Below are 15,382 nucleotides of genomic sequence, written 5' to 3' on the forward strand. Positions count from 1 at the left end.
GAGTGCCTGGACTCCTACTGTAATTTCAGAAGCTTATAAAATGCAAACAACTGCAAAGGTCATATGCAATATGGAGGGCATGTGTCACATGGTGTGCCCACCATCTTGGAATTAATGCCAAGATTGGACAATCTCCAAGATCTTCTCCAAAACCGCAATAAAACTGTTCCTAAAATCTAAAACTAACTAGAAACAGTACAAAATATTTCCCCACTAATTAGGCTTTTGGGACAAATGTGAAACTTGGTGTGTGAAGTTGTGTTATGGCCTATATTCAGATGTGTCAATCATTCACATGGTTTGCCTGCCATATTGGATTGGCAAAAAGTATTCAAAGATCTTCTCTGAAACCACTGAGCTGATTGAGACACAATTGTGTAAACAGGACCTTGGCTAGCTCCTCTATCAGATATGTTCAAAGCAATTTGATTAAAAACAAGATGGCCACCATGAGCCAATCAAATTTCAGTGAGGGTAATGTTGCCTAAACTGCAGTATTGAACTATATTAGAACATGTAAAGACTCATTCTTACAGAAGACGAGACAAGCTCAATGTGTGTCTAGTGTATTCTGTAATATACCTGCTGCAGGTTCTCTAATATAAGGATAAGGGCGTCTGCCAAGAAATAAAAATAATAATAATAATAATAATAATATATGCTGGGAATGGCATTCTCTCTGTGCACGCCTATGAGTGACACACCTTTGACACATGTGTGACACATTTTGCTCCCATATGACATTTTCTGATCGCGTGTGACATTTGGACTTTCGTTGTGACATGTTTTGGCTGTCCTGTCCCACACCTTGTCTCTCCTCTCATTATAAAATTAAAACATCAGGCAACAGAACAGGTTTGGCAGGATACCACTACTGCTGCCAATAACAGTAATAATAAAGGTTGCATCACAATGCTCTATAATACTTTCTATGCTTTTCATTTAAAGTGTTTAAAAACAATTTAAATATTTTTTGGATTCATAAAACAACAACTTAAAAAATTGTTAAAGATCAATTGTCCTGAGTTTGTGCCCCTTGAGACCCAAGACTTGAGAGTGCAGGTAACCTGGTGTACTGCTGTAGCACTATACCTGTGTCTTTCATCATCCCTCTCTCTCCCTGTCGCAGAAAGAGGGCGATCAGAAGGTGACGTCGAAGGTGAGGGGCGATCTCTCCAGCTACACTCAGACGGGCTTGGCTCCTGCTCAGGACTACAGAGTGTCAATCAGGGGAGAGAGGGCCAACAAGCTGGGGCCAGAAAGCATCGCAGAGTTTAAAACTCGTGAGTCTGAAAGAGTTTGTGAGTGTGTGTCTGTGTATTTGAGAGAGTGTCTGTGTGTGTATATCTGTTTGAGAGGGTGTCTGTGTGAGATTGTGTCTGTGTGACCTTACTCTCCACCCTCTCTCTCTCTCTCTCTCTCTCTCTCTCTCTCTCTCTCTCTCTCTCAGTGATATCTGGACCCAAGAATGTGCGTGTTGTCAAGACAACCAGCTCCTCAGTGCTCATCCAATGGGATCGCTCAGTGTCGCAGATTGACAGGTACCGCCTCACCTTCTCGCCCAGTGATGGGGGAGAGGGGCTGACCGGGCAAAAGACCATCTCCCCTGAGCGAGAGACCACGCTGATCAATGGGTTGGAGGCGGGGCTCCGGTATGATGTCACCCTGACTGCGGAGCAAGGGCGGAGTCGCAGCCTTCCAGCAACCATCCAGGCCACGCCGGGTAGGTGGGGCTTAAACAAAATGTCAGCTCTGGGACACAGGCTAGGGATGGATCAGACCACGGAGGGACAGACACAGAGACAGCTTAATCAATACTTACAGACAGACAGATACAGCTCCAGAGAGACAGACAGCTACAGCTCCAGCCAGAGAGATGTTTGATGTCCCTCCTCCCTGTCTCTGCCCAGTGCTGTGTGCCCACGGCTCCAGTACCCAGCTCCAGTCTGCAGAACGACCTCTGCCCTCTGACCTCTGACCTCCAGACTGCTCTGACAGCAGCTCTTTCTCTGGTTCATTCCTGTAAACGTTTCCTCATTTAGCAGACAGTTGACCAGTTGATGAACTTGGTGACAGACCTGGCTAGCCGTGTGCTTCTCTCCCCCTGCAGGTGAATCCTGGCAGTTGACCTCTGGACCTGCTGCCCTCATGACCTTCTGACCTCCTGACCTCGTGACCTTGTGACACTGTAACTTGTTTTTTGTGTTCCACAGCTCTCAGTGTTCCAGTCTGGACTATGACATCGACTGCACAGCTCTCTTGATGTCTCTCTCTTTCCCTCTATTTCTCTCCCTGCCTCCAGTCCTGCCTCCAGTCCAGCCTCCAGTCCCTCCTGTGGGATGCTCCATTATCTCCCTCTGTCCTCATCTCTCTCTCTCACTGTGTGTGTCTTTGTGACCAGAATGCACCAGTTACACACACAGACACAAACAACCGGGTCGGGAGACATGGGGAGAGAGAGAAACAGAGGGAGGGTGTGTGAGAGAGAGAGAGATTGAAACAGACAGAGAAGGAGGGGGGGTATACCAGAGCCACTCAAAACACAATCCTGTTTGACAGAAGAGAGGGAGGAATTAAGCTCAGAATATAAATATTGGGACAGAGAGAGAGAGAGAGAGAGAATAATAGATAATAGATACCAGAGAATCCTTCAGTAATTAAAACTCCCAACACAGGACAGGAGAGAGACAAAAAGAGACAGGGACAGATAGACAGATGATATAATAGCAAATCCCTCTTGAATAAACACACACATTTAGTCGTGAGAGAGAGAGAGAGAGAGAGAGAGAGAGAGAGAGAGAGAGGGAGAGGGGTGGCCCCTCAGTGACCCTGGCCAGTCCAGAGCGCTGTGGCACCAAACTGTCTCAGCTTTTCTTGTCAAACTGTGATGATGTTACTGTCCTCTGTCTATCACAGCCAAGGCAACCAAGGAGAAGACGGTGAAGTCAGTCAGGCCGGTCTTCTATATAGATGATACCCAGAAGGGCAGAGTGCAGGCTGGGTCTGAGGGGAACGCCACCCGAAACAAACTGATACAGAAACAGAAACAGAAACAGAGCCACAATGGAACCAGACCGGACTTGGGACCAGCGAAGAAGGACCTGCTGAAGCTGAGTAAGAAGAGCCAGACTCAGCACCAGCAGCCCGGCCCAGGAAAGAAGAACCTCTCCCCAGCACCTAGCTCAACCTCAGCACCAGGCTCCGAACGGGTGAAGACTGACAGAGGAAGAGGGGATGGGGATCTGAAGAAGAAAGAGGGAGAAGAGGAGGAGGAGGGGGAGGAAAGGAAGCACCCCAAAAGAGTTTCTGTGGATGTGAAGAAACCCACAGAGAGGGAGCGACAGGGGGAGGAGAGGGAGAGAGAGGGGAGACAGGGGGAGGAGGAGGAAGGGAAGAGGGGGAGGGAGAGAGAGAGGGGGAGGGACTCAGACTCAGACTCCACCCCTGTCCCTGTCACCCAGCCGCCCCAAGCCGACAGGCAGGTGCCCTCGCAGCCTGTGGCGGGGGCAGCTGGGGGTGGCGTCAGTCCCGTGCATGAGCACTCTGCTCCTCGCCCCTCCACACCACCCCCTACCAGGACTTCCGCCCCAACCCCAGGTCCTAGGCAGGTGGCAGGGCCCACGGCAGAGCCACGGAAAACAGGGGGAGTGGAGAGGGATGGAAAAAAGGAGACAGGGACAGCAGGGAGGGGGGACCAGCGAGCCATTAAGATAGTCACCCCCAAGCTGCCCAAAGTTCCAAAGAAACCCAAGCTCCCCCACGTACCCACAGCTCCCAACAGAACCAGGGCCCTTCAAGACCCCCGACTGGCATCGACCTCCAAGAAGGGCCCAATTGTTTACCCCACCCGGAAGAACTTCACCTCTGGGCCGCCAGACTCCTCAACCCCTGACCGCACCCCCCCCAGGCCTGGCTCTGACCCAGCCACCAGGCAGCCCCATCAGGCCCACCCCGTCCCAGCACAGGAGTTGACCACGGTAGTGACAACGGAGCGAGGAGGAGGGAGAGAGGAGGAGAAGGAACAGGAGACCCCTGCTGGAGAGAAGATGGAGGGCAGCCCCTCTCTGAAAGCTCATCTCAAGAAATGCAACCACACCCATCCAGCTGGACACCGACACACGCACACGCACACGCATACACACACAGAGACACACACACATGCTGAAAAAGAGCACACACACACTGTGACACAGGCACACGCTGGGCAAGAGCACACAGAGGGGGCTCAGACTGGGACACACACGGGGAGCACTGGGCTCAGAGACACAGCAAAGCTCACTCCTACTGGACAGAACACCGGGAAGCCAGAAAAACCCTCTGACCAGTCCACACCAACTGCTAGGCTGGGACAGCAGTCCAGAACCAGGCTGGTCACACTGGAGTTGGATGTAGCAGGGACAGTGCAGCAATCAAAACCAGCAGCAGGGGGACCAGACACAGATGGAACAGCTGGACAGCCGCCAGTGAGACTACCAGAGGCAGAGTCTCAGGCTGGAACAACGATGGACGCGGTGGGGAAGGATGCGGCAGGGTCAGTTACTGATCCTGGGTCGCGCCCCACTGGGACACTGGACAAGCCCCACTCTAAAGCTGGAGCACGGAGGGCAGGACTGGTCGATGGCAGGCCACGACAGAAGCACCCAGCCAGAGTCACAGTCCCGGCTAGAGCAGGGGACACCGCAAGGACAAACACCACAGACATGCACGCAAGGAAGACAACGCGAAGGCCCCAGACTGGAGACAAGACAGGCAGACTGGACACTGAGGGGACTGGATGGTCACCCACAGACAGAGGTAAAGCTCGTCCTAAAGAAGTGGGCAGGCAGACTGCTGGTGTGGACAGCGGCAGCTACTTGGACAGAAATACAGTGGAGTTGCTCCCAGTCAGGACAGACCCCCACGCTTTTGGGCAGGGGGGTGCGGGTGTGAAAGAGGAGGGGAGGGAGGGAGTCAGAGTGTGGGAGGGGGGGGCGACAGCTGGTTGGGCCAGAGCAACAACCACAACGACCATCACCCCCACGCCCATCCCCCAGCCTGGGCGCAAGCAGCCACCACCCCCCACAGCTGCATCCCGCGCCCCCCACTCCCCCATCTCACATGGCCCAGGCGCCTCTGACTCGGGTCCTGCCGGGTCGGAAGGGGCCGCACTGGATGACACTGAGGACCCTGTGCAAAGGGGAGCCCAGACCCCAGAGCAAAAGAGAGAGGGTGGGAGAGCAGGAGGGCAGAGGGAGAGAAAGGAGCCTGCGGGAGAGGTGTCGCTGCCCCAGAGAGAGAGATGGAGGGAGGGAGAGGCAGGGGATGGGAGAGAGACCAGGGGTGGGGGAGAGACAGAGAGACACAGAGACGGAGAGAAGGATGGCCCAGAAACGCCCCCACTAGCTCAATTGCCTCCCTACTGGCGGCACCCCACCCAGACAGGGCAGGGGCAGCAGGGAGGAAGGGACAGGGAACATCACACTCAGACGTTCCCCCTGAACCCCCCCAGGGCTGAGGGAAGGGACAGGACAGCTGCCAGAAATAGCACCCCAGCTGGAAATGGGGTGCTGGATAGAGAGGGCACCCTTCTCAGGAACAGGACACTGGTCAGGAATAGGGTGCTGGTCAAGAACGGAACACTGGTCAGGAATGGGGTGCTGGTCAAGAACGGGACACTGGTCAGGAATGGGATGCTCGTCAAGAACGGGACACTGGTTAGGAATGGGGTGCTGGTCAAGAACGGGACACTGGTCAGGAATGGGATGCTCGTCAAGAACGGGACACTGGTTAGGAATGGGATGCTGGTCAAGAACGGGACACTGGTCAGGAATGGGGTGCTGATAAAGAAAGGGATGCTGGTCAGGAAAGGGGCACTGGACAGAGAGAGCACCCCTCCCAGGAATGTTGAGCTGGTTTCCTTCTGGAACAGGACATCGCACGTCCTCTTATCCTCGCCTCCCAGTGTTGCCCCCACCCTCTTGGCCCCACCCCCCGGACCTGGTGCTCTGCAGGTGCAGAATCTGTCCTCCTCAGGTTTCCTGCTGCTGTGGGATGCCCCCCCTGGCCTGTACCACAGCTTCACCATCACTCGCACACAGCTGGACACAGAGAGGGAGGGTGAGGGGGAGGAGGAAGCAGAAGAAGGAAAAGAGGAGGAGGAGGAAGGAAAAGGAAGCAAGAAGGACTCGCAGGGGAGGGAAAGGGGCACTCAGGGAGGCAGGAGAGGAGACGGCAGCAGGGACAGGGGCAAACCAGCTGGTAGCTCCGAGGGCACTGCCCAGGGGGCAGAGAAAGCCCGTCCAGGCGGTGCCGGCAGCAGGCAAGGCAGGGTGGTCAAGCTGGTGTCCGGCTCCACCCGCTCCCTGTCCATCTGGGGTCTCCAGCCACAGACGCACTACGCCATCTCACTCTTTGGCACAGCACACGGCCGGGACTCCCCCACCCAGCGCCTCACTGTTACCACAGGTACAGCGCCCCCGCCAGCCCAACGGACAGCCAACCCACGCCTCCCCATAGGAGCGCATGCATGCCTTTTCTGTATTTTGTACTTTGTGTTGTGTGTGTGTGTGTGTGTGTGAGTGTTTGTGTGTCTATGATTGTGTGTGCGCATGTGTGTATCTGAGTCTGTCTGTGTGTGTCTGTGATGTCTGACAGACTGCCTGTATGTATGTATGGAGGTCTGTATCTGTCTGTCTGTCTGTCTGTCTTTGGCCGCTCATTCTGTATGAGTCACCTTGTTAATTAAAGCAGCCTCAGTGCTTTAATTAATCAGGATTTGTGTATTAATGAATGGCAGTTACTTAGTTCCTGGGCTAATTAATGGGATCTGTTTTCTCCCTATGGTTTGAGCACCTCTCTCTAACTCTCTCCTTCTCTCTCCTCTCTCGCTAACACTCTCCCTCCACCTATTTCTGTCTCTCTCCTTTCCAACTCTCCCTCCCAATCTATCCCTTTCTCCCCATCTCTCCCTCTTCTCTCCCTCTCTCTCTGTCCTTCCTCTAATTCTTTCTTTCCCTCTATCTCTCTCTCTCTGTAATGCCTTTGTGTCATACAGGATCAGCTGTGGTTTCCTCTGGAAGGTGTTTAAATGTTGGGACACATTGTAAAAATGCATTGACACCTTACAAAATGATCGGCTGATAAACCTGCTGCTGCTGCTACTGCTACACTGACCCTGCAGTAATAACCAGTGAGCGAGAGAGAGACTCTCTGAATCTCAGTGCCTGTATTTACTATGCAATAGTCCGCCAAATGATAAATCATCCAACGTGAATTGAAAAAGTTTACTCTTGGATACCACAAAATTAACTGTAACTTTGTGTCTGTTTCCTGTTTTTGAACTTAATTTTTCTGTTAACTCATTAATCATTAATCTGCCAAATTTGTTAATCTGCTACATTTGGAAATCTGCCAAATGTGTTAATCCACCAAATTTTGTGAAAATGAAATGTGGCAGACCTGAGTGGACCTGTCATCGCAGCAGTAGAAATAATAACAGTTTAAAAGTATTTTTGTCCGCACTGTATACACAGGCTGTTCAGCGACTGACAGAGACGTTAAAGAACCTGCACAAACACACACACACACACACACACACACACACAACAGCGTGGTTGTGTTCGAATGCATTTTTACAATGTGTGTAAATTGTGTCAAGTCTCCACCCTGGCCTTTGTCCTGTCTCATTGTCTCCGCCCAGGTCATGAATATTAATAACATGTCATGAATATTCATGAAGAGGGCAGGCTGTCTTTGTGGCTGCCTGCAGCATCACTCCCTCATTCTCACATTCTCTCTCTCTCTCTGTGTGCGCTGTGCTGGGGCTGTCCTTCTGGGGTAAGATCATGGTTGGCCATCCTTACCGCCTCACACCTCTGTCTGTCCCTCACTCCTCACTCCCAGGGTAAGGCAATGGTTGGCCCACCTACGGCTGTGTTTCTCTTCCACTGTGAAACTTTGCCATTTCATTTATTTAATGGATCCACTCACAAATTAATTTATCTTTTCAGCTTTTTAATTAATATTACAATGACCTCTTATTATTTTCATTTGATATTTCCAGCTTTTTGATTAATGAACTTATTTGATTATTTTTAACAAAATAATGGACTTTATTTATTGTAGTCTTTATTGTCACAGCTCTTTACAGGGTTGAAATGATCTTGGAACCACAATTTCTCTTTCTCTTCCTCTTTCTCTCTCTCTCTCTCTATTTTTATAGCCTATATATCTCCAACATTGTCATCTATCTATTTTTTATTTGAATTTAATTAAATCATGTATTTATTTAGCCAGGAGCAGACCGTGTATTTACCCATCTACCTCCCTCTCTCTCCTCTGTATCTATATGTCTTTGTGTACAAACGCACTGCATGCATGGAGGTATATATATCATCTGTATATATACTGTATATACACAGAAACACAGGAGTCTGTCTACTAATCTGTACTGATCTGCACTAATGTATCCGTCTCTCTGTTGGTTGTTCTGTCTGTCTGTCCAGCAGTCTGTCTGTGCCTCTGTGTCTCTCTGCCTCGGCCTGTATCACCATATCTCTGTCAGTTTGTGATTCTCTGTGTCTGTCCATCTGTGTGTCTCTCTTCACATCTTCACCATAGTGACTGTCTTTCTCCCCGCCTGTCTCTCCTCCAGGACCTGCCCCCCCCTCTCAGCTGATGTTCAGTAATGTGTCAGACTCATCAGTGTTGGTGTCCTGGCTCCCCCCCCGCAGCTCCGTCTCCTCCTTCAAGATCACCTACATACACACTGATGAGGGTACGTCCCCCACCCCCGTCTCTCTCTCTCTTTCTCTGTGCAGTTAAATCAGTCAGTCAGTGTTAATAAGCTGTAGAGTCCAGTCAGTCAGTGTTAATGTGCTGTAGTGTCCAGTCAGTCAGTGTTAATGTGCTGTAGTGTCCAGTCAGTCAGTATTAATGTGCTGTAGTGTCCAGTCAGTCAGTCAGTGTTAATGTGCTGTAGTGTCCAGTCAGTCAGTGTTAATGTGCTGTAGTGTCCAGTCAGTCAGTCAGTGTTAATGTGCTGTAGTGTCCAGTCAGTCAGTGTTAATGTGCTGTAGTGTCCAGTCAGTCAGTGTTAATGTGATGTAGTGTCCAGTCAGTCAGTGTTAATGTGCTGTAGTGTCCAGTCAGTCAGTCAGTGTTAATGTGCTGTAGTGTCCAGTCAGTCAGTGTTAATGTGCTGTAGTGTCCAGTCAGTCAGTCAGTGTTAATGTGCTGTAGTGTCCAGTCAGTAAGTCAGTGTTAATGTGCTGTAGTGTCCAGTCAGTCAGTGTTAATGTGCTGTAGTGTCCAGTCAGTCAGTGTTAATGTGCTGTAGTGTCCAGTCAGTCAGTCAGTGTTAATGTACTGTAGTGTCCAGTCTGTCAGTGTTAATGTGCTGTAGTGTCCAGTCAGTCAGTCAGTCAGTGTTAATGTACTGTAGTGTCCAGTCAGTCAGTATTAATGTACTGTAGTGTCCAGTCAGTCAGTCAGTGTTAATGTACTGTAGTGTCCAGTATGTCAGTGTTAATGTGCTGTAGTAGTCAGTCAGTCAGTGTTAATGTACTGTAGTGTCCAGTCTGTCAGTGTAAATGTGCTGTAGTGTCCAGTCAGTCAGTCACTGTTAATGTGCTGTAGTGTCCAGTCAGTCAGTGTTAATGTGCTGTAGTGTCCAGTCAGTCAGTGTTAATGTACTGTAGTGTCCAGTCAGTCAGTGTTAATGTGCTGTAATGTCCAGTCAGTCAGTCAGTGTTAATGTGCTGTAGTGTCCAGTATGTCAGTGTTAATGTGCTGTAGTAGTCAGTCAGTCAGTGTTAATGTACTGTAGTGTCCAGTCAGTCAGTGTTAATGTACTGTAGTGTCCAGTCAGTCAGTGTTAATGTGCTGTAATGTCCAGTCAGTCAGTCAGTGTTAATGTACTGTAGTGTCCAGTCAGTCAGTTAATGTGCTGTAGTGTCCAGTCAGTCAGTCAGTGTTAATGTGCTGTAGTGTCCAGTCAGTCAGTCAGTGTTAATGTACTGTAGTGTCCAGTCTGTCAGTGTTAATGTGCTGTAGTGTCCAGTCAGTCAGTCAGTCAGTGTTAATGTACTGTAGTGTCCAGTCAGTCAGTATTAATGTACTGTAGTGTCCAGTCAGTCAGTCAGTGTTAATGTACTGTAGTGTCCAGTCTGTCAGTGTTAATGTGCTGTAGTGTCCAGTCAGTCAGTCAGTGTTAATGTACTGTAGTGTCCAGTATGTCAGTGTTAATGTGCTGTAGTAGTCAGTCAGTCAGTGTTAATGTACTGTAGTGTCCAGTCTGTCAGTGTTAATGTGCTGTAGTGTCCAGTCAGTCAGTCAGTCAGTGTTAATGTGCTGTAGTGTCCAGTCAGTCAGTCACTGTTAATGTGCTGTAGTGTCCAGTCAGTCAGTCAGTGTTAATGTACTGTAGTGTCCAGTCAGTCAGTGTTAATGTGCTGTAGTGTCCAGTCAGTCAGTGTTAATGTGCTGTAGTGTCCAGTCAGTCAGTCAGTGTTAATGTACTGTAGTGTCCAGTCAGCCAGTGTTAATGTGCTGTATTGTCTAGTTAGTCAGTTGTCAATTCATTAAACAGCATATTAACCCATTCTCTCTCTTTCTCTCCCTCTCTCTCTCTCTCTCTCTCTCTCTCAGGGGAGCCTCACTCTGTGTCAGTGAGTGGTCAGCAGTCCAGTGTGTCTCTGACCTCTCTGACCCCAGGGTCTACCTACAAGGTCAGCGTGCTCTCTGTGCTGGGACTAGAGGAGAGCGACCCCATCACCGGGGTCGTCGTCACAGGTAACAGGACTGCATTGTTTGTCTGTCTCTCTGAATCTCCTTCACTCTGTCTGTCACTATAACTGTCTGTCTCTCTGTCTGTTCGTCTCTCTGTATGTGTTTCTTTACCTCTCTTTGTGTGTTTCCTGTTTTTGAACTTAATTTTTCTCCTTATCCACTTTCTTCCTCTCCCTCTCCCTCTCTCTCTCTCTCTCCCTCTCTCTCACTCTCAGTCCCTGACCCACCCTCTGACCTGCGTGTCGTCAATGTCACGGACTCCAGGGCCCTGTTGCTGTGGCGCCCTGCCCTGGTCAATGTTGACCGTTACGTCATCGTTTACAGAGCCCAGGATGGTGAGACGCCTCCCACACACAGCCCGTCTCTCCGCCTGCCTGGCTGCCAATGTGTGCGTCTGTCAGATTCAAAGCAGGCTTTATTGACATGACAGGCTTACATAGATGATGGCAAAGCATTTACAGATACAGTAGAGAACAGGATAAAGAAAATTAAATAGAAAATAAAGCAAGAAAAAAATCTCTCCCCCCCTTTTCTCTCTCTCTCTCCACATCCCTCACCCTCTCCGCCCTCTCCGCCCTCACTTTCTCCTTTCTCTCTCTCTCTCTCTCTCTCTCTCTCTCTCTCTCTCTCAGAGCCTGAGGTGTCAGTCAGTAGTTCGGGTAACTCAGTGGAGCTGCAGCTGAAGGGTCTGCAGGGAGAGACATTGTACAGCGTCACGGTGACCAGCCTCAGGGGCAGAGAGCACAGCCCCCCCGCCTCCACCTCCTTCACCACGGCATCTGGTCAGTAACCCCCCCCAGCTGCTCAAGCCCCCTGCTCCCTCTGAGCGTACAGCACGGACTCTGTGGATACAACACAGACAAGTCCATCTGTGGTTTACCGACTGGTCAATATTCACTGAAACTGACTGGTCAGTATCTGTCACACAATGACTGGCTCACCTCTACTGTTGTGTTCAGTCAATGTATTATACTGACTAGTGAATGCAGTACATACTGACTGGTCCATATAAGATCTGACTGATCTGTATGTGACACAGAGAGAGCCAATATATATTATGACCAGGGCATTAAATGTGGATACGTGTGCTTTTTACTGTGTGTGTACTGATTGGGCCATACAGTGCCTGATACCCGCTAGTCCATGCTTCACAGTTCACTTCTGATTGGTCAGAAGGCTCACAGGCTCGCCGTGTACTCCTGTGCTGTGGTCAGTCGTTTCTTCTGTGTTTCAGGGGTGGTGGCCAGAGGGGAGGAGCCCCGCGACCTGACAGCCAATCAGGTGAAGCCACGGTCTGCCATGCTGTCGTGGAAACCGCCACATACCGCGGTATCGGGGTACTGGCTGACCTATCAGACGGACAGACAGGAAACACAGGTGAAAGAGAGACAGAGACAGAGAAAGAGAGAGAGATATTGGTAGATAGTAATGAGAAACAAATGAAGGAAAGGGGGATAGTGAGAATGAGAGATAATATAGGTGAGAGAGAGAGAAAAATGTGTGCAGCCTCTGAACACAGGGGGCAGCAAAGAGCAATTGAGCGTTGTTGACAGACACATTGTACAGTCAGACAGATGTGTACACAGCGAGAGTAATGGATACATATAAGACAGACCAGTAAGACAATACAGAGTCTTAAAGCAGCGACTTCCTCCTGTCCCCCCGTCCTTCTGATAGGAAGTGACCCTTGACCCCGGAGTAACACAGCACAAGCTGGTGGGTCTGGTTCCTGAATCGCAGTACACTGTGAGACTGCGCGCCCTGAGAGGAGAGCAGCACAGCGCTGACAGCACTGCGCACTTCACCACAGGTCTGATGCACTGACACACTGACACCACTGCATACTAACAGCACTGCACACTTCACTACAGCTCTGACACACTGACACCACCACACACTGACACCTCTGCATACTTCACTACAGATCTGACACATTTACACTGACACTGACTGACTGAATGACTGATACACTGAATATTTGAATGACTGACTGGCTCCCTCCCTCCCTCTCTCTCTCCCTCTCTCCCTCTCAGGCTCTCTGCGGTTCCCGTTCCCAGTGGACTGCTCCCAGGAGCTGCTCAATGGCATGGCTGAGTCGGGAGAGACCACCGTGTACCCAGGGGGCCAGCGGGACAAACCACTGCGCGTGTACTGTGACATGGAGACAGATGGGGGGGGCTGGATCGTGAGTCTGAGAGAGGGATGGCAGAGACAGAGATTGGGAGAGGGAAAGAGAGAGAGGGAGGGAGGATATAGGGCTGTGCAAAATCGTGAGCGTTGAGGTTGTCTGTGTCTCTGTGTCCATGTGTCCAGGTGTTCCAGAGGAGGATGAACGGAAAGACCAATTTCTTCAGGTTCTGGAAGGACTACCGGGACGGATTTGGGAATCTGACTGAGGAGTTCTGGCTGGGTGAGTCCCTCACCGCCAGTGTGTCCCAGAGAGCCGCTGTGTGCGCAGTGTGTGCTTGGAAGAATAATCAATCAGTGTATCAGTCAGTCAGTCAGTTGGTCAGTGTCAGTCAGCCAGTTAGTGTGTCAGTCAGTCAGTCAATCAGTCAGTCAGTCAGTCAGTCCATCATCTATTCTTAATGTACTATATTAACTCATTGCTGTCTCACCCTCCCTCTCTGTCTCTCTCTCCCCCCTCTCTCCTGTCTCCTCTCCCCGTCTCTCACTCTGTCTCTGCAGGTAACAAGGCTCTGCATCTCCTCACCAGAGAGGGCGCTGTGTCCCTGCGGGTGGACCTGCGGGCGGAGGGACAGGCAGTACACGCTCTGTACTCCTCCTTCAACGTCACCTCCGAGCATCAGCACTATCGCCTCACTGTGGGAGGGTACTCTGGGACCGCCGGTAAGCAAGAGTCCAGCACAGACCATCCAGAGTAGTCCAGTCTAGTCCAGTCCATTGTCAATCTCTATAGCCCCCACCCCCCAACTCTTTCTCCCTCAAGCCTCTCCCTCACTCTGCTCTCTCTCCTCTCTCTCTCTCTCTCTCTCCCTCTCTCTCGCTCTCAGTCCCTGACCCACCCTCTGACCTGCGTGCCGTCAATTCAATAAAGCTTTATTAGATGACTAAGTTACATAAGTGTTGCCAAAGCCTTGACTGACAGGTCCAGTGATCAGGAAAAGAGCGATGGGGAACCATACATAGACTAAATATACATTTATGACTTTAACATCTCTCTCTCTCTCTGTCTCTCTCTCTCCAGGTGACGCTCTGCAGTACCACGATGGCCGCCCGTTCTCCACCAGGGACCGTGACCCCCAACACCAGATCACACGCTGCGCGATGTCCTACAAGGGTGGCTGGTGGTACAAGAACTGCCACTACGCCAACCTCAATGGGCTGTACAACACACACCGCAACCACCAGGTACTACTACTGCCTTACCACCACCTTACTATCACTGTACACACTGTACGACACACACCGCAACCACCAAGAACTCCTACTTCCTCACCACCCTCTTACTATCACTGTACTCAATGTGCACACTGTATGACACACACCACAACCACCAGGTACTACTGCCTTGCTACTCACTTACTATATAAATTGTAGTAAATCTATACATCTATGAATCTCTCCGTGTCTCTCTGTGTTGCTGCTCCAGGGTGTGATCTGGACCAATTGGAAAGGCAATAATTTCTCCATTGCCTTCACTGAGATGAAGCTCCGCCCCGCTGGCTTCAGCCCCTCGAGCCCAGCGTAGAGACTGAGCGGACCTGGACTGACTGACCGGACCGTACACAGCTGTACTGACTAAATATACTCACTGGACTATTATGGACTGCACTGCACTACAAAATAATACACTATAGTATACTACACTATACTGTTCTGTGCTATAAATATATATCAAACCATACCATACTGTACCATACCGTACTGTGCTATACTATACTGTACTGTACTGTGCTGTACAACACTATACTATACAATACTATACTATTCTGGAACATACTGGATTGGACTGGACAAGGCTGGACAGGACTGGACTGGACTGAGATACTGTGGACTGGACACAATTATGGTATACTGAAGCTGACTGAACTGAGTTATTATGGACTGGACTATATTTAACTGGGAAGAAAGAAATAGAAAAAGGTGGACAGCCCTAAACAACCCAGGATGCACTCCAATTGGCTGTCTATAGCTGGGAATGTCTGTACAGAAAATAAGGAAGAAGAGATTCAATCGGATTGGTTGGATTTGGGAATCCAGGGGGTGGGGTTTGTTTCTAATTTTGTAATATAGGAAAATAGTAAAGCAACATATATTGAATATATATATATAATAAAGAACAGTTTTGACATGTTTAACACTCTGAAATATTGTGTAAGAGTTTTGATGTAGAGGCCAGTCTGTGGGATTAAAATGACTGATCTGTCAGTGTTGTGTCTTGTGTGTTGTTTAGTGTCCCTTCGCTCTGTCAGACTCTGGGCTCCAGGGTGTCAGTCCTCAGTGTCCCTGCTCGCTGTCAGTCAGGCTCTCTGATGGCTGTCAGTGTGGAGGGGCTCTGGGCTCCAGGCTCACAGGCTCTTCTCTCCTAAAAGGACAGTAACATAGTCTGGTGCTCATCCTGTCCTGTCAGCAGCCACACCAGTCTGAGCCA

At 50.1% G+C, this 15,382-nt stretch overlaps 1 protein-coding gene across 1 annotated transcript in view; it reads left to right on the plus strand.

Moving 5' to 3' along the window:
- LOC136771622 (tenascin) overlaps positions 1-15,159 on the plus strand; it is a 32,877-nt gene extending 17,718 nt beyond the window's left edge. The window contains exons 5-17 of the mRNA XM_066724038.1: positions 1,130-1,283; positions 1,451-1,723; positions 8,633-8,755; positions 10,627-10,770; positions 10,983-11,102; positions 11,400-11,549; positions 12,002-12,144; positions 12,445-12,577; positions 12,801-12,952; positions 13,081-13,177; positions 13,456-13,617; positions 13,976-14,139; positions 14,381-15,159. Of these exons, the coding sequence (XP_066580135.1) occupies positions 1,130-1,283; positions 1,451-1,723; positions 8,633-8,755; positions 10,627-10,770; positions 10,983-11,102; positions 11,400-11,549; positions 12,002-12,144; positions 12,445-12,577; positions 12,801-12,952; positions 13,081-13,177; positions 13,456-13,617; positions 13,976-14,139; positions 14,381-14,479 (1,914 nt within the window). The 3' untranslated portion in view covers positions 14,480-15,159. The remainder of the gene's footprint in view (positions 1-1,129; positions 1,284-1,450; positions 1,724-8,632; positions 8,756-10,626; positions 10,771-10,982; positions 11,103-11,399; positions 11,550-12,001; positions 12,145-12,444; positions 12,578-12,800; positions 12,953-13,080; positions 13,178-13,455; positions 13,618-13,975; positions 14,140-14,380) is intronic.
- Positions 15,160-15,382: the final 223 nt, after the last annotated feature.

The sequence above is a fragment of the Amia ocellicauda genome, chromosome 15, assembly GCF_036373705.1.
Source record: "Amia ocellicauda isolate fAmiCal2 chromosome 15, fAmiCal2.hap1, whole genome shotgun sequence".
NCBI classification, from domain to species: domain Eukaryota; kingdom Metazoa; phylum Chordata; class Actinopteri; order Amiiformes; family Amiidae; genus Amia; species Amia ocellicauda.